We start from the raw sequence: 17,744 nt of genomic DNA, 5'->3' as shown, positions 1-17,744 counted from the left end.
TGAGTCCCTGGATCAGAGCTGCCAAGTCCGAGACGCAAGCAACGGGCAACACGTAGTGGAGGGGGTAACGGGCATGTACGCGTAAGCGTACGTGTGAGCTCGGCGCTTCGGCTAGCTTCGGATAATAGAAGAGGACAGAATACAGTTTTCTGTCTCCTTCCTACCAAGCTGGCAACGAAAGACGGGCGACGCTGCTCGCGTCTCGATATCTCAATACGTACGATAGCGTTAAACGTTTTTCTCGTTCAACTTGTTATATTAGATATTTTTTATAACTGATAAATGTATAATATATTTATCAGTTAAAAATATATTAAATATATTAAATATATTTAATAGATTAATATTTATCAGATAAAAAATACATTTATCGGTTAAAAAATGTGTATAATATAAAAAGCTGTAAGGAAAAAACATTTAATGCTGTCGCACGCATTGAGATATCGAGAAGCGAGCAGCGTCGCCTGTTTCCGGCTTGGTAGGAAGGAGACAGAAAACTGTATTCTGTCTTCGTCCTATCAAGCAGACAACGAAAGCGACGGGCGACGCGCGACGCGCCACGCTGCTCGCTCCTCGATATCTCGATATGCGCTCGATCGTTTTTCTCTTACAGCTTTCCTTTATGTTATAAATTTTTTACAATTAGTAAATATACATATATATACATATGTATATATAAATATATATATACATATACATATGTATATATAAATGTATATATGAAACGTAAAAATATATTATAAAGCTATAATATTTAATATAAATATTTTTAATATAAATATTTGACTTTTTTTTTACATATATATACGTATATATTTAAAATAATAAAAATGAGTGGCGATTTTCCACACCACCCACGAGGTATCACCAATGGCGCGTTAGGTTTCTTTTACGTGGACCTTCGCCTGGAGCCCTATTGTACCACATTGTATTGTATTATATTATATTATTTCGTCATTTACAAGTATGTCTGTTATACAGACAAAATATTTTTGATACACTTTTTAGAAGTGTGATGTCTGTTACACAGACAAGATATTTTTTATACTTTTGCTTTTTAGAAGTGTGTGTGTGTGTGTTGTGTCTGTTACACAGACAAGATATTTTTTATACTTTTGCTTTTTAGAAGTGTGTGTGTGTGTTGTGTCTGTTACACAGACAAGATATTTTTTATACTTTTGCTTTTTAGAAGTGTGTGTGTGTGTGTTGTGTCTGTTACACAGACAAGATATTTTTTATACTTTTGCTTTTTAGAAGTGTGTGTGTGTGTGTTGTGTCTGTTACACAGACAAGATATTTTTTATACTTTTGCTTTTTAGAAGTGTGTGTTGTGTCTGTTACACAGACAAGATATTTTCTATACTTTTGCTTTTTAGAAGTGTGTGTGTGTGTGTGTGTGTGTGTGTTGTGTCTGTTACACAGACAAGATATTTTCTATACTTTTGCTTTTTAGAAGTGTGTGTGTGTTGTGTCTGTTACACAGACAAGATATTTTCTATACTTTTTAGAAGTGTAGTGTCTGTTACACAGACAGAATTTATTATTTGTGAGACGAAGAACCAGCTATGTCAGTGGTATCTGCAGCATGTAGTCTTAAAGTACTCTTATCTTTCTTAAGAGCAGGAGCATATAATTTGTCCGTTAACATTAGAGACAAATGTTTTTCATCAATTTTCATTTTTATAGCTGTTTCTCCTCTCGTTTTTAATGCAGATTTAAAAACACAAATTGCATTAACAGTAGCCGACGAAAAACTGTTACGTTTTTTCGTTTTTAAATTATTTAAAAGAGAAAACATTCTCTCCGGATCGGCATTTGAATTTGGAAGCGATCTTATAGTATTTATAACATTTGTTAAATTGGGATATTTAACAAGATTATTACAACGACTTTGTAAAATTTCTTTCCACATGCTGTCGAAATTTAATTTAGAAAAGCTTTGTTTTTCTTCCATTGTAAAATCTAATGGTAAGGCAATCCATTCTTTCTTTAAACCATCTTCATCAAAACCGCCGATAGTTTTAGCTATAAAAGAAACATCATTGAATGATGTTTCTCTATTATTATCAAATAAACTTATATATGATTGAAAAACTTGTAACTTTGATAAAAATATATTATTTATAGGTAATCTTTTACGTATTTCTTCTGCAGCAGTCACATAAAATATTAAACAATTCTCTCGAATAATTCTAACTATGTTTATGTGACCTTTGAGCGTTAATTCCTTGAGATATTCCTCACATTCTGATCCTAAAATAATTTCATTTATAGCTTTTTGATTTTCTTTTAGTGAGAATATTATATTTGTAGAAAATGGTTTTAAATATTCTTCTTTTAAAAAATTCCGACAGATTTGGAAAAGAAAGTTTATAGATTTTGGATGTAACAAATGAATCCTTGTTTCTAATGCTTGAAAGAATGCATTAAATGCATTAAAAAAATTCAAAACGTATTTTAAAAACAGAAAATAAGCTTTCATCTCTACGTTGTCCATCATAGATAGCAGATATTCTCCAGAATTTGTTTTCTCGCTCACAACCATTTCAGTAAGAAAGTATTTAATTGTATCCCAAGATTCAAGAAGCCTTTCGATACATAAATAGTGCGAAAGCCAGCGCGTATCATCAATATTTTGCGATTTGTTTCTTGGAAACATTCACAAAATTCACGAAAAATAGCCGAACGTTTTGGACTACTATTGAGATAAGTAGCAATTTTTTTTAGAAATTCGTCGCAATATGTAGGCATTTTAGAACAAGCAGCATGCGCTGCTAATGCGGAGGAATGACATGGGCATGAAAATGTTAATAAATGTGGACATATTTCTTCTAATTTTTTTTTAAACGATAAGTGTTTTCCTGTCATAACAGATGCATTATCGCATGATAAGGCTATGATATTTAAAAACGGTATCTGTAATTTCCACATTTCACATTTAAATGCCTGAAACAACTTTTCTGCGCTTGAATCTTTGGCATCAATATCGATTAATTTAACTAATTGTGAGCGAATATCTAATGTCTCTGGATCAACGTATCGAACAAGAAAAGTCATCCATTTATTATTTGTTATATCAGATGTTTCGTCAATAAAAATTGTAAATTTTGTATTTTGAAGCTTATTGACGACACGATCTGTTTCAACTGGGCATAAAACATTTGTAATAATGTTTTTACATTTCGTTCGGCCCATTCTCATGTTTTGTAATACATTAGGATCTTTTCCTATATGTTGAAAGAAACTAAGGATTTCTTTTGCAGTTTGATGCGAAATATTTTTATCAGCAATTAATGCCGCATACCGAATTTCTGCTGTTTTTTTTCGCTCATCAAACGACAAAAGTGAATCATTTATTATATTTATATTTTCATTCGTATTCTTTATTTCTGTTTCATGTTTTTTAGATATTTCCATATGTGTTTTGGATTCTGTGTGACGATAAATTTGCGATAAACCACCAACCATGGATTTATCACAGAATGAACAAAAAAATGAATTTTCATCGTGTGATACTTTGCGTAGCCATGGTTTAAATAATTCGATTTCCAACCATTTTTCTTTAAATTTAGTCTTTAAATTTATGTTAATTTTTTCGGATATTTTTTTATTTGAAATTGTATTTTCAATATTTAATGAAGATGAAGTATTTTCTTTAAGATTATTTTTATGACACGCAGAATCCGCATGTCTCAAAACATGTGTATTGCACGAAATATTTTTATTGCATATAATACAATGATACAAGCTCTCATCAAAAGATACTCTACGTATCCAACATTTAATTCGATCATCATTGAGCCAAGCATCTGAAAAGCTTCGCTTAGGTTTTTTTTTTGATTCATCACACATGTTTATGAAACAAAAAATAGGCAGAAATAAAGAATCAAAGAAGAGTGAATAAAAGAAAATAAAGATTAAACAAGATAAAGATATATAGCAATTTTAAATAATCAGAACTCACAAGCGGGATTGTGACAGTTTTCTGAACACCAAGATTTCACGACGCACGTATAAAAAAATACGTTTACTCGAGAGTACAAGGCGACAAGATAATTTGATGGAGATGCTACGAAAAAAATGATCGGCATAAAACAAATGAAACGACATGAAACAAATAAACAAGTGCCGAGTGTGCCTTATTCTCAGTCCATCAAAGCACGGCGACAAACGCAACATACGTCCCGCGCTAAACGTCAACATGTCTCGTAAGTAAATCATTATTTATAGAAAAATATTAAGAAACTTTAATCTTTTTAATTTTTATGTTATAATTTTTTTCAATTTTACAGGAGACATAAATGCTGAAATGGGGGCACTCGTTCTCCAGGATGTTCCCGATATGCAGTTGATGCAACAATTGTTGCATCAACTGCAAGGGTATATGCAGCTACAGCAGCAGCAGCAGCAGCAGCAGCAGCAGCAGCAGCAGCAGCAGCACCAGGGGCAGCACCAGGTGCAGCAGCAGCAGCAGCAGCAGCAGCAGCAGCAGCAGCAGCAGCAGCAGCAGGAAGTGCAGGCGCAGCAGCGAAATGGTATGTTATTTTTTATATTAAATTCTATTTTATTAAATTATATATATGTATATATATATATATATATATATATATATATATATATGTATATATATATGCATTATTATAATTTATTTATTATTTATGTTTATTATGTTTATTATGTTTATTATTTGTTATAATTTATTATTTTTTGTTTTTCAGAAAACAAACCAAAAAAAAGAGGAGGCGGGAAATCCCGTGTCCTGTGGTACGCCCGGCGGAACACGGGCATCAGGGGCGGCGCAAGCGCCCCAAATAGAGGAGGCCGAGGAGGCGGCCGAGGCAGGAGAGACGGCCGAAGCAGGGGAGGCGGCCGAGGCAGGGGAGGCGACCGAGGCAGGGGAGGCGGCCGAGGCAGGGGAGGCAATATCATAAATAATTATTATTATTATTAATTATCTTTTTTGTAAAAATAAATATTAAAAAATAATTCAGGGAATATTTATTTTTTCCTTTCCAAATATTTTCTTTATCCTTTTTTCCTTCTAGATAATATAATACAATACAATGTGGTACAATAGGGCTCCAGGCGAAGGTCCACGTAAAAGAAACCTAACGCGCCATTGGTGATACCTCGAGGGTGGTGTGGAAAATCGCCACTCATTTTTATTATTTTAAATATATACGTATATATATGTAAAAAAAAAGTCAAATATTTATATTAAAAATATTTATATTAAATATTATAGCTTTATAATATATTTTTACGTTTCATATATACATTTATATATACATATGTATATGTATATATATATTTATATATACATATGTATATATATGTATATTTACTAATTGTAAAAAATTTATAACATAAAGGAAAGCTGTAAGAGAAAAACGATCGAGCGCATATCGAGATATCGAGGAGCGAGCAGCGTCGCGCGTCGCGCATCGCCCGTCGCTTTCGTTGTCTGCTTGATAGGACGAAGACAGAATACAGTTTTCTGTCTCCTTCCTACCAAGCCGGAAACAGGCGACGCTGCTCGCTTCTCGATATCTCAATGCGTGCGACAGCATTAAATGTTTTTTCCTTACAGCTTTTTATATTATACACATTTTTTAACCGATAAATGTATTTTTTATCTGATAAATATTAATCTATTAAATATATTTAATATATTTAATATATTTTTAACTGATAAATATATTATACATTTATCAGTTGTATGAAAATATTGATATATTTTTTCATATGAAAAATTAAATGTCATAATTCTTATAAACGAATATATATATATATATATATATATATATATATATATACAGGGCGATCCTGAAAAACGTTATGTCTTTAAAATGACGTATTTCTGACACCATTCTAAGACAATTTTTCCTTTACCAAAATTTGATTTGAAGCGTAGTTTTTGAATTATGAGCAAAAATAGTTAGTAAATCACGCGTCGGGTACAGAAGGCAGGCAGGAGCGGCGCGGCGTGCCGCGAGCGCGGGCGCAGCTGACCGCCCGACGGGTGATTATCACCGCATGAGTCGCTAACTATTTTATCTTATAACATAAAATTATGCTTTAAATAAAATTTTGGTAAAGAAGAAAATGTCTTAGAATTACGTCAGAAATACGTGTTCCTTAAAATAACGTTATTTTAATAATGAAAAGTTGTTCCGGATCGCCGGCCGTCCGACGTTGCAATCAGCTGATTGCTACACGCGATGTGTGTATGGCGGAGTGTGTGCGTAAGAGAGAGAGAGAAAGAGAGAGAGAGAGAGGGAGGGTAGGAGGGACAGACATTCATACACACGCACGCACTTTTTTCTCGCTCTCTTTCTCTCTTTTACGCAACACTCATACACTCTCTCATTCAGTCTCTCACTCACACTCTCTCGGTCACTCACTCACTCACTCACCTGCTTACTCACTTGCTCACTCACCTTGTAGCAGCGTAGCGAATCTTCATGCTATGTATTGTTGTTATCTGCTGCACGGTTATGATTGCTAGAGATGCGCGACACATCGAAATTTTTTCGATTATTAATCTCACACTCGATTGACACAATACAGATTACACGATAACGAGTTTACTGTTTATTCACTCACTATTGATTTATCGATACCAAAAATTACTTTCAAAGAAACGCGAATGCAAACAACACATGACTCGACGCGAAGCGACGGACCGCGGAGACTGCGCGACCACAAGAGTTATGTTGCCAGAAACGCGACACGCGACATCTAACAAACGACTTGCGCGTGGCGCGTGATTGACGCGAGATAAGACGAACGATCGGCTAAAACCTTCGCATTGCGAATGCGGTAGAAAACATGAAACGTATAATGACATACTTAAAAAATTAATTATTTATTATAAATAATAACTATTTCTAATTATAATAAATAATTATTATTTATTAAATAATTATTAAAAATAATAAATAATAATTATTTATTATAATTAGAAATAGTTATTATTTATAATAAATAATTAATTTTTTAAGTATGTCATTATACGTTTCATGTTTTCTACCGCATTCGCAATGCGAAGGTTTTAGCCGATCGTTCGTCTTATCTCGCGTCACTCACGCGCCACGCGCAAGTCGTTTGTTAGATGTCGCGTGTCGCGTTTCTGGCAACATAACTCTTGTGGTCGCGCAGTCTCCGCGGTCCGTCGCTTCGCGTCGAGTCATGTGTTGTTTGCATTCGCGTTTCTTTGAAAGTAATTTTTGGTATCGATAAATCAATAGTGAGTGAATAAACAGTAAACTCGTTATCGTGTAATCTGTATTGTGTCAATCGAGTGTGAGATTAATAATCGAAAAAATTTCGATGTGTCGCGCATCTCTAGCAATCATAACCGTGCAGCAGATAACAACAATACATAGCATGAAGATTCGCTACGCTGCTACAAGGTGAGTGAGCAAGTGAGTAAGCAGGTGAGTGAGTGAGTGAGTGACCGAGAGAGTGTGAGTGAGAGACTGAATGAGAGAGTGTATGAGTGTTGCGTAAAAGAGAGAAAGAGAGCGAGAAAAAAGTGCGTGCGTGTGTATGAATGTCTGTCCCTCCTACCCTCCCTCTCTCTCTCTCTCTTTCTCTCTCTCTCTTACGCACACACTCCGCCATACACACATCGCGTGTAGCAATCAGCTGATTGCAACGTCGGACGGCCGGCGATCCGGAACAACTTTTCATTATTAAAATAACGTTATTTTAAGGAACACGTATTTCTGACGTAATTCTAAGACATTTTCTTCTTTACCAAAATTTTATTTAAAGCATAATTTTATGTTATAAGATAAAATAGTTAGCGACTCATGCGGTGATAATCACCCGTCGGGCGGTCAGCTGCGCCCGCGCTCGCGGCACGCCGCGCCGCTCCTGCCTGCCTTCTGTACCCGACGCGTGATTTACTAACTATTTTTGCTCATAATTCAAAAACTACGCTTCAAATCAAATTTTGGTAAAGGAAAAATTGTCTTAGAATGGTGTCAGGAATACGTCATTTTAAAGACATAATGTTTTTCAGGATCGCCCTGTATATATATACATATATTCATTTTTAAGAATTATACGATTTGATTTTTTAATATGAAAAATATATATTTTCTTACAATTAGCAAATATATAATATATTTATCAGTTATAAAAAATATCTAATATAACAAGTTGAACGAGAAAAACGTTTAACGCTATCGTACGTATTGAGATATCGAGACGCGAGCAGCGTCGCCCGTCTTTCGTTGCCAGCTTGGTTGGAAGGAGACAGAAAACTGTATTCTGTCCTCTTCTATTATCCGAAGCTAGCCGAAGCGCCGAGCTCACACGTACGCTTACGCGTACATGCCCGTTACCCCCTCCACTACGTGTTGCCCGTTGCTTGCGTCTCGGACTTGGCAGCTCTGCCCTGGATCTCGCGATCCAGGGTCGATAGCGGCGTCAATTCTGCGCGCAGGGGTGCGCGGATTAGCGGCCAATAGCGCCGCGACACGCGAGGTATTACTGCGCCCCGCGACAACGCCGTATCGGGGGCCGTAACGGCCCCGATAATTTAAAATTCCGAATCTCGGTGACCCTGTTATTCGCGGTCTTCCGGATGCTGGTCCTTCGTCCTCCGTCCTTGGAGGGTGGCGCCGATCCGGTCCGGTTACTCCGGCTCAAGACAGCTGTTTCTTGGCTGTTTTCCCTCCGTTATTTGAAGGGGGCGAAATCCACCCGCGACTCTGTTCCTCCGGCGTTGTCGTATCGGCTGTCGTAATGATTCCTCTTGGGCCTCTTCTGGTTTCCCTCCGGCGGTTTGCCCGACGTACAAAAATGATACAAAAAAAAAAATAATTAATACTAGCGCGAAAAAGGATAATGGCTCGTCTCTCCGGAGATTTCGCTACGGCTCTCGCAATCTTTTTCTGGCGCGGCCGCTCGGCTCGCGCCCCGTGAAGATTTCCGGGGCGGATGGACGCGCCTCGGGACGGCAACGTCACAATATACAGGGTGGCCCACATAACTCTTAACAGCTCAATATCTCGAAAACTATGCCATCGATTTTAAAGTTCTTGGTCTTAAATTGCATGGATCTGAAGGGCCTTTCTAACTACATAAACGTGAAGTGGCCCCCCCTTCCCCTTTAAGGGGGGGCGGGGGTAACTTTATAATTTTAAATGGAACCCCCTATAAAACGTTACATATTTAGATTCTACAGGAAAAAACAAGTAAATTTTGTCTGAAACATTTTTTTGTCAGATATTTCCATGATGAGATATAACAGTTTGAAGTTTCGACTTGTAGGTACTTACTAAGCGCTCGGAAATAGCGTTGTTGAATTATACGCGCTTGAGTTCTTTGCTTATTCGTGAAGAAATAAAATGTTCTTTAAATTAAATGTTCAAAATGTCCACCACGGACTTGTAAACATTTATGTACTCGAAACATCAAAGTTGTTCTAACATTTGTTAATATTTCGGGAGTCACTGAAGCGCAAGCGTCACGTATTCTTTGTTTCATATTCTCTTTTGTCGTCGGCGGTTCAAACATAACTTTGTCCTTTACATATCCCCATAAGAAGAAATCTAATGGTGTTAGATCGGGGGATCGAGGAGGCCATTGACGAGGTCCCCCACGACCTATCCATTTGTTCCCAAATTTTTCATTCAAAAATTGTCTGGTGATGATTGCAAAATGTGGAGGAGCGCCGTCTTGTTGAAACCACATTTCTCTTCTAATGTGTAGTAGCACATCTTCCAAAAGCGCAGGCAAATGATTTTTTAATAAATCACAATAACTTTCAGATGTTACAGTTTCTTCAAAAAAATAAGGTCCAATCACAAAATCTCCTATTATGCCACACCAAACATTTAAAGACCATCGATGTTGAAAGGGAACAGATCGCATCCAATGTGGGTTTTCAACGGCCCAATAATGCATATTATGTTTATTTACATGTCCTGAATTCATAAAAGTAGCCTCATCGGAAAAAAGTATTTTGCATAAAAAGTCATTTTCCATAACACCCTGCAGCCACTCACAAAGTGTTACGCGGTGATCGTAGTCTGCCATCGAAAGCTCTTGTGATAAAATCAAGTGATATGGATGATATTTTTGCCGTTTCAAAATTCGTTGAATTGAAGAACGACTGATATGTGATGTTTGTGCAAGTTTACGTTGACTAATATGAGGATTTAATGTAATTGCAGCAAGAATATTGACACTATTATTTTCATTAGTGACAGGTTTAGGTTTATTGCGAATTTTTTTACACAATTCACCGTGCTCACGAAGCCGCTTTTCTAAATTATAAAATGTTACATGAGATTTTTCGATCCCATAACGTTCAAAAAACATCACTGCTGCACGCCGATAATTTTTTTGGCATTCACCTAACACTAATAACATATTCACTTCTGTATCAAAAATAGCCATAATCACAATGTTACTGCTTGAATAACAGCTCTAAACTGAAAACGTTTTCATGGATAATTGAGTCAAACTCAAGAATTGTAAATATTATTATTTTTGTTTTTTCACGAATAAGCAAAGAACTCAAGCGCGTATAATTCAACAACGCTATTTCCGAGCGCTTCAAGTAAGTACCTACAAGTCGAAACTTCAAACTGTTATATCTCATCATGGAAATATCTGACAAAAAAATGTTTCAGACAAAATTTACTTGTTTTTTCCTGTAGAATCTAAATGTATAACGTTTTATAGGAGGTTCCATTTAAAATTATAAAGTTACCCCCGCCCCCCCTTAAAGGGGAAGGGGGGGCCACTTCACGTTTATGTAGTTAGAAAGGCCCTTCAGATCCATGCAATTTAAGACCAAGAACATTAAAATCGATGGCATAGTTTTCGAGATATTGAGCTGTTAAGAGTTATGTGGGCCACCCTGTATATACAGGGTGAGCCATTTTAATTAACGCACGCAATTATTTCGGAAACAAAGCATTTTAGAGAAAAATGTTTCAGACAAAAGTTTTATGGTTTCGAGGGGGCCATAAGATGGTATCATTGGTTTGACACTGAAGAGTCATTTGAAGGTCACGTGAAGGTCACTTCAATTTTTTTAAGTGGAACACCCTATATATTTTTGCACACTCTTGTAGCTTATCTCGAGAGCTTTCCAAAACACTATAATTAAGTACCTTTTCGTTAAGTACTTTTTGAGTTATGAGGCTTGAAATAATTTCTTAATTTTACATAAACCGTAAAATATCTTGTAAAATATTCATTTTTCGATTATCTTACCTTAATACTTTTACGTACAAAATAATGAGAGGAATCAATTGGTGTAAAGAAAACACATAGTTGTTTTTAAGAAAAAATATGGAATTGTTAATTGCAAATTACATATTTTTTCTTCAAAACAACTATGTGTTTTCTTTAGACCAATTGATTCCTCTCATTATTTTGTACGTAAAAGTATTAAGGTAAGATAATCGAAAAATGAAAATTTTACAAGATATTTTACGGTTTATGTAAAATTAAGAAATTATTTCAAGCCTCATCACTCAAAAAGTACTTAACAAAAAGGTACTTAATTATAGTGTTTTGGAAAGCTCTCGAGATAATCTACAAGAGTGTGCAAAAATATATAGGGTGTTCCATTTAAGAAAATTGAAGTGACCTTCACGTGACCTTCAAATGACTCTTCAGTGTCAAACCAATGATACCATCTTATGACCCCCTCGAAACCATAAAACTTTTGTCTGAAACATTTTTCTCTAAAATGCTTTGTTTCCGAAATAATTGCGTGCGTTAATTAAAATGGCTCACCCTGTATATAAGTCACCAAAACATTGCCAAAAGTATATCAAATGAGATCATTATGATTTTTCTATGACTTAAAAATGACTTTTAGGTGACGTCATAATGATGTCATTAGGTGCATCCAGAAGCACAACCGCTCACTGAGCGGCTAAGTAGCAATTGAATGTAATTGGTTTCTATCTTTGAATTCACCAATTACATTCGAGTGCTACTTAGCCGCTCAGTGAGCGGTTGCGCTTCTGGATGCACCCATTATGAGTTTCATGTTCTACCTGGGTACCCTAAAGGTACAATTTCATGCAGACGCTCAACGCTCATTTTTAGCGTCAAATCTGGTCACGTGACTACATTTGACGCTCTATCTGTGGAGGAGGCAATAGCGTCAAACAGCCAGCGTCCATGCTTGTTTGAGCGTTTGCGGAGTCTGTATCCGTATTATCGACTTGTTTATCACTTAGCGCATCTTTGATAGTATATGAAACAAACAATATAATATTCTGTAATAAAAATTCAGAGGGACGCGAAATATAGCCTAACCATGTTAGGACCACGAGCCTAACCACTGGATTGACTGAAATGAGCGTCGAGCGTCAAAGCTAAACACAGTTTAGCTTTTATCTCTCGACGCGGGAATTTAAAAATCTATCACGTGACCAGATTTGACGCTAAAAATGAGCGTCGAGCGTTTGCATGAAATTGTACCTTAAAGCGATTGAACCCGACAAGTCGAAAACGCTATTTGTTTCCTAGAAACTGTAATAGTAATATATTTCTCCCTATAAAACATAGCTTGCTATTGGATAGTGATAGTTTTTATTTATGAAAAAAATACTAATAATAACTTGTATGATATATGACATCGGTCCATTCGATTTGAAATGATATAAACTGCCAGTACCAGCTTCAGAAACTTGGCAATTGATGTAAATGTTTTCCGTTTTCTTGTTAGATAAAAAAACGAGGATTTTTAACGTGGTCCTTTCTTATGATAACATTAAAACGATATCTTATGATAATATCAAATTTATTATTTAAGAGTTGAATAAATTATGTAAATATCTCAATTGATAAATAAAATTACTAGATAAAATTATATATTTCATAATTATATTATGTAATATTACACTATCCCAGTCAGCAAAGTCTGTTCAAACAGATTTTGTCAATTTCTGCTACAAATTTTTGTCGACAGTAAGATTGCAGATTGTATAAAAAATTTGTTATATCAAATAATGATAACAGAATGTCAGCAGAAATGTTACAAAACCTGCTGACATAATTTGATAGCAGAAACTGAACAGGATTTGTTTAAAATTATCATAGCAGATTGGTGGCAGAAATCGAGCAAGATCTGCGCAACACAATTCGATAACAGATTGGTTGCAGAAACCGAGCAGGATCTGCGCAATGAAATTTGATATCAAATTCTCGGCAGATATCGAGTAGAGCCTGCTGATATAACTGACGGCAGATTGATGGCAGAAATTGAACAGGATCTGTGCGACGCAATTTGACAACAGATTGTCGGCAGAAACCGAGCAGGATCTGCGCACACAATCTCTGATAGCAGAATGACGGCAGAAACGGAACAGAGTTTGCATGATTCGATAGTTCCTTCACTTACCGCTACGTGAGCTGTACTTTCTCGTAATTTAATTTCTGTCAGAAATATATATAAAGTCGCGAATATGAATAAAAGACTAAGAATATAGTAATTATCATTTTAATTTCTATCACTTTAATTTCTGATATCTGATACAAGCAGATGAGATTCAGAATATTAAACTGATTGGAATAATTATTCATGTACTGCCTATTTGAGGCATAAAGCAAGAATTTAAGTTTAAATAAATTACATCTCCAGTTTTACAAGTTACATTTACTTTCATCATTTACTTTATGATTAATTTAATTAAATTAAATTAGTCCTTTGCTATATGAGATTTAACTACGATATAACATATATTACATTAACATATATTACGATATAACATATGACATATATGTCATTTTAGAAGAAAATTGTAATTAACTTGCCGATAATATTCTTATTTAGCACTTGTAATAATCAATTTTGTTGCATTTATATAATATTAATAAAAGTAAGCGCAAATCTTGTGCAGTTTCTGCTGTCAATTTGCCATCAGGTTGCATGCGCAGATTCTGCTCGGTTTCTGCTGGCAATCTAACATCAAATTGCATCGCACAGATCCTGCTCGGTTTCTGCCGACAGTTTGTTGACAGGTTATGTTTTACAGACTCTGTCGACAAAACAAAAGCTTAATGCGGACACAGATGGCTACGGTTCTGGTGTGGGATTCTGATCGAATTTGCTGCCAATCTGCTGCCAACCTGCTAACATTTTGCTTACTGGGTTGTTATCTATTATATCATTTATTATTAACTCATCATCATTTTCAATACAATAGTTTTCTTCATCACTGCTAATGTCACTATTACTGAAATCAATATTTTCATCAACATTTTCATTATTAGGAACTATATGCACTATTTCACTTAAACACATCACTTTATTATCATCTTCTTCCACATTATTATCACTTATTTGTCTATTATGCAAACATTTATAAGCTTTAAGAAGCCTTCTATTTTTCTGACTCACGGATAAATTTTTAAAATTTTTGCGTAATGACATTTTTTTATTATATATTATTAAAATATTAAAAAAATATTAATACTTCAAAAATATAAAAATTTATTAAAAAATAATATTAAAATCAAAAATGAGATTATATATACATATACCTCTATAATTTTTCAAATGTATAATGTTATTATATTTAATATTTGAAAAAATTTTTAAACTATTTAATACTTAACTTTACCCCTCTCTTCTATTTTTGTCAATTTCTTGACTCACACAAATCTCTTTTCTCCACAATATAATAAATAATCTCTCTGGTCCATTCACATGCGGTAGATTGATTATAGGTTATGTGGTTTTTGAGAAACATCTTGCGAAATGATTATTTACTGATAACATTTTCAAGAGAAATTAATGAGATATTTGAAAAGACCTCTTAAAGAGCTCTTCCTTCTAAGACTCTAGAGCCATCTATAAATAGATATAAAGAGCTTTTAAAAGACAGTTTGCAAATAGATACATTTATTGATATCATTTCCAAGAGAAATAAATGAGATTTTGAAAAATTCCTCTTAAAGACGTCTTTTCAAAGATATCTTGCAAAAAAGATAACTTATTGATATCATTTTCGAGAGAAATTAATGAAGTCTTCAGAAAGTCCTCTTAAAGACTTCTTCCTCTCAATAATGCTCACTGGGATGAAAGTTAAAAAAATAAATAATATTTATACGATTTTAATAGAAGTCGTATAAAATTATACATAATTATATATAACTTCTACATAATTGTATATATTTCTACATAATTTTATATTGTTATATATGATATTATACATAATAAATTATTTACCGGGTCATTAATCATAGTGGCTCTATTAATGTGAAATCACTTTACACAGAAAACATGACTGGTTGTTGTGTGTTGGGATGCAACAACAGTAGCGAAAAAGGCTTTTCGCTAAGACGATTTCCATCGGATGCAGAACGAAGGACATTATGGACAATAAAAATAGACCGGAAGAATTGGAAACCTTCTCCATACTCACACATTTGTGAAGTAACTATAAAATGTCAATTCATAAATTAAATGATAGATATTTATACAATTAATGTTATACGATGTTCTCTTTAGGTTCATTTTGCAGAAGATATGTGGGAAAAACCACGAATTGATGGGAAGAGGAAGTTAAAATATAATGCTGTGCCAACTATTTTTCCCACTATTCAAAAAGAAAAGTGCAAGATAAACTTTTATACAGTACGTTTACTTATTCTTTAAATTATATTGAATATAGAATGTATAAAAAAAATTGTTTTGTAATAGGTGAATCATTCCCAAGAACTTCACAAGACATCTATTGTGTCCAATACAGAAAGTTCAACAATACAGAGGTACAATGTGGAGGATACTCAAGAAATTGAAATTGGTATTCAAAATAATCCTAATGAATTAGGAGTGATGAATGATTCAAATTCTAATGTTACTGCAATAACATCCGAAATTAGTACAGATAAATCAATATCGGAGTCTGCTGTATTGCAAATAGAAGATTTAAAGAAAAAACTGAAAGCAGCAAATGAAAAACTTCAAATCGCAAACGTGGTCATTCGCAAAGTTGAAAAAACAAAAAAAAATTTACTGCAACAAGTAAGAAAATTAAAAAGCCAACGGAGACTATGTATTGAAAAGAATTTAGTAAAATCATCTGAAATACTACATAAAGTTTTTAATCATGATCAAATCGAATGGCTTCAAAAAGATTCTTCCACACGGAAAGTGTATAAATGGTCTGAAGACACTATTAAAAAAGCACAGAGACTTAAATTTAGTTGTACTAATAACGGTTACAAAGAACTTATAAAACAAAACATTCCTCTGCCCTCAACACGTACACTCAGAAGAAGCATTGAAACACTTAATTTTCAACCGGGGATATTTGATGACATATTTGTAGCTTTAAAAGATAAAGTATCACAATTTCAGGATGAAAGAGAAAAGGATTGCATGTTAGCCCTTGATGAAATCAGTCTTACTCCTGGTGAACAAATCGATACATCAACAAATTTTCCTATTGGATATGCTACCATTCCTAATAGTCGTGGTAAATCTATAACTGCATTTAGCGGACTCAATAGTTAATTATTATCTGTCATTGGAATATGCCATTAAATAGATAAGAGATCTAATAGAATAGCCCAATGGCAATAAGTACTTAACTATTGAGTCCACTGAATGCGGCCTATGTTTATGTGCATGAAATTTCATTTTTCTTTTTCTTAACTTAGGGTCAGTGTCACGTATATTGCCGTAGCGTCTTACGTCGTCTTACGTCATTTTACGTGAGAATAATGTTACGCGATACGTAAGCCACTATTACGGTAACGCAGAAAGAAAAACGTAACGAAACATAAGAATAGCACTTTCTTATATTTCGTTACGTTACATTTTTCTTTCTGCGTTGCCGTAATAGTAGCTTACATATCACGTAAAGACGCTACGGCAATGTACGTGTGCTGGCCCTTATCTTTAATACGACTTTTGCTTATTTCTTGCCTATTGTTTGCCTTTATTTCTTATTATAGGAGAAAAACCTTTAGCTATGCATGGTTTGGTGTTCATGCTTGGAGGTATTTTTACTCGATGGAAGCAAATAGTAGCTTTTCATTATACTCCTGATGGTTTTAATGGTGCATGTTTAAAACCTATTACCCAGACAGCACAGGACATCCTCTGGACATTCATTTTATGTCCATTTTACGTCCGCACGTCCATGAACATGAAATGAACGTCCATCGTACATCCGATTTGAGACATCCGTTAACGGCCAATATTTGGACGTCCACAAGATATCCGGTCTTGGAGGTCAAAGTTTCGCGTGAGCACGCAAGGATGTGTTAGTTCATTCGTTTACCGCTACGCGATGTGCGATGCGCTATCTTTCTCGTATTTAAGTTTTAGTTATGAGAATTATATAAAGTTTGCCAAAGGTAACAAATAAGATTAAAAATATACTGTTCAATTTAATTTCTGATCTAAATGCACGAGTTTCAGATATTAAATTGATTTTATAAGTCGGACAAGTAAATGTCCGGCGAATAAACGAAAATAATCCGTTCATTATCTATTTAAGATGTAAAGTGCAATATGCAAGTATGTTATAAATAAAATTTTTATATGAAATTTTTATATAAAATTTTATATATACAGGGTGTTGAAAAAAAGGGTCACATATTTTGATAGCAGGTAGTATTGATCAAAACAAGAAGAAAATGTCTAATTAACATGGGTCCTAAGACTAATATCTTCAAAGATACAAGCTATTTTGTTATTTGAGCTCTTTGTCATTTTCTTATTAGTTTTCTCATTTTCTTATTCT

At 34.5% G+C, this 17,744-nt stretch overlaps 1 protein-coding gene across 1 annotated transcript; it reads left to right on the top strand.

Moving 5' to 3' along the window:
* The first annotated feature begins 4,342 nt into the window (after positions 1–4,342).
* Positions 4,343–5,089, top strand: LOC145970630 (uncharacterized). The gene is made up of 3 exons (XM_083097503.1): positions 4,343–4,347; positions 4,391–4,535; positions 4,719–5,089. The coding sequence occupies exons 1-3, from the start codon at positions 4,343–4,345 to the stop codon at positions 4,929–4,931; spliced, it is 363 nt and encodes a 120-aa protein (XP_082953629.1). The 3' UTR covers positions 4,932–5,089.
* The last annotated feature ends 12,655 nt before the right edge of the window (positions 5,090–17,744 follow it).

Source organism: Camponotus vicinus, unplaced genomic scaffold, assembly GCF_025532165.1.
Source record: "Camponotus vicinus isolate PSW18456_S1 unplaced genomic scaffold, iyCamVici1.0 SCAF_4, whole genome shotgun sequence".
Classification (NCBI taxonomy): Eukaryota; Metazoa; Arthropoda; class Insecta; order Hymenoptera; family Formicidae; genus Camponotus; species Camponotus vicinus.
This window is presented reverse-complemented; position numbering and strand designations above follow the sequence as displayed.

Bases quoted from the DNA above. Each gene is read 5' to 3' on its own strand.
- LOC145970630 (XM_083097503.1), top strand. The intron at 4,536-4,718 runs GTATGTTATTTT...TTTGTTTTTCAG, and splicing joins GCAGGCGCAGCAGCGAAATG to AAAACAAACCAAAAAAAAGA.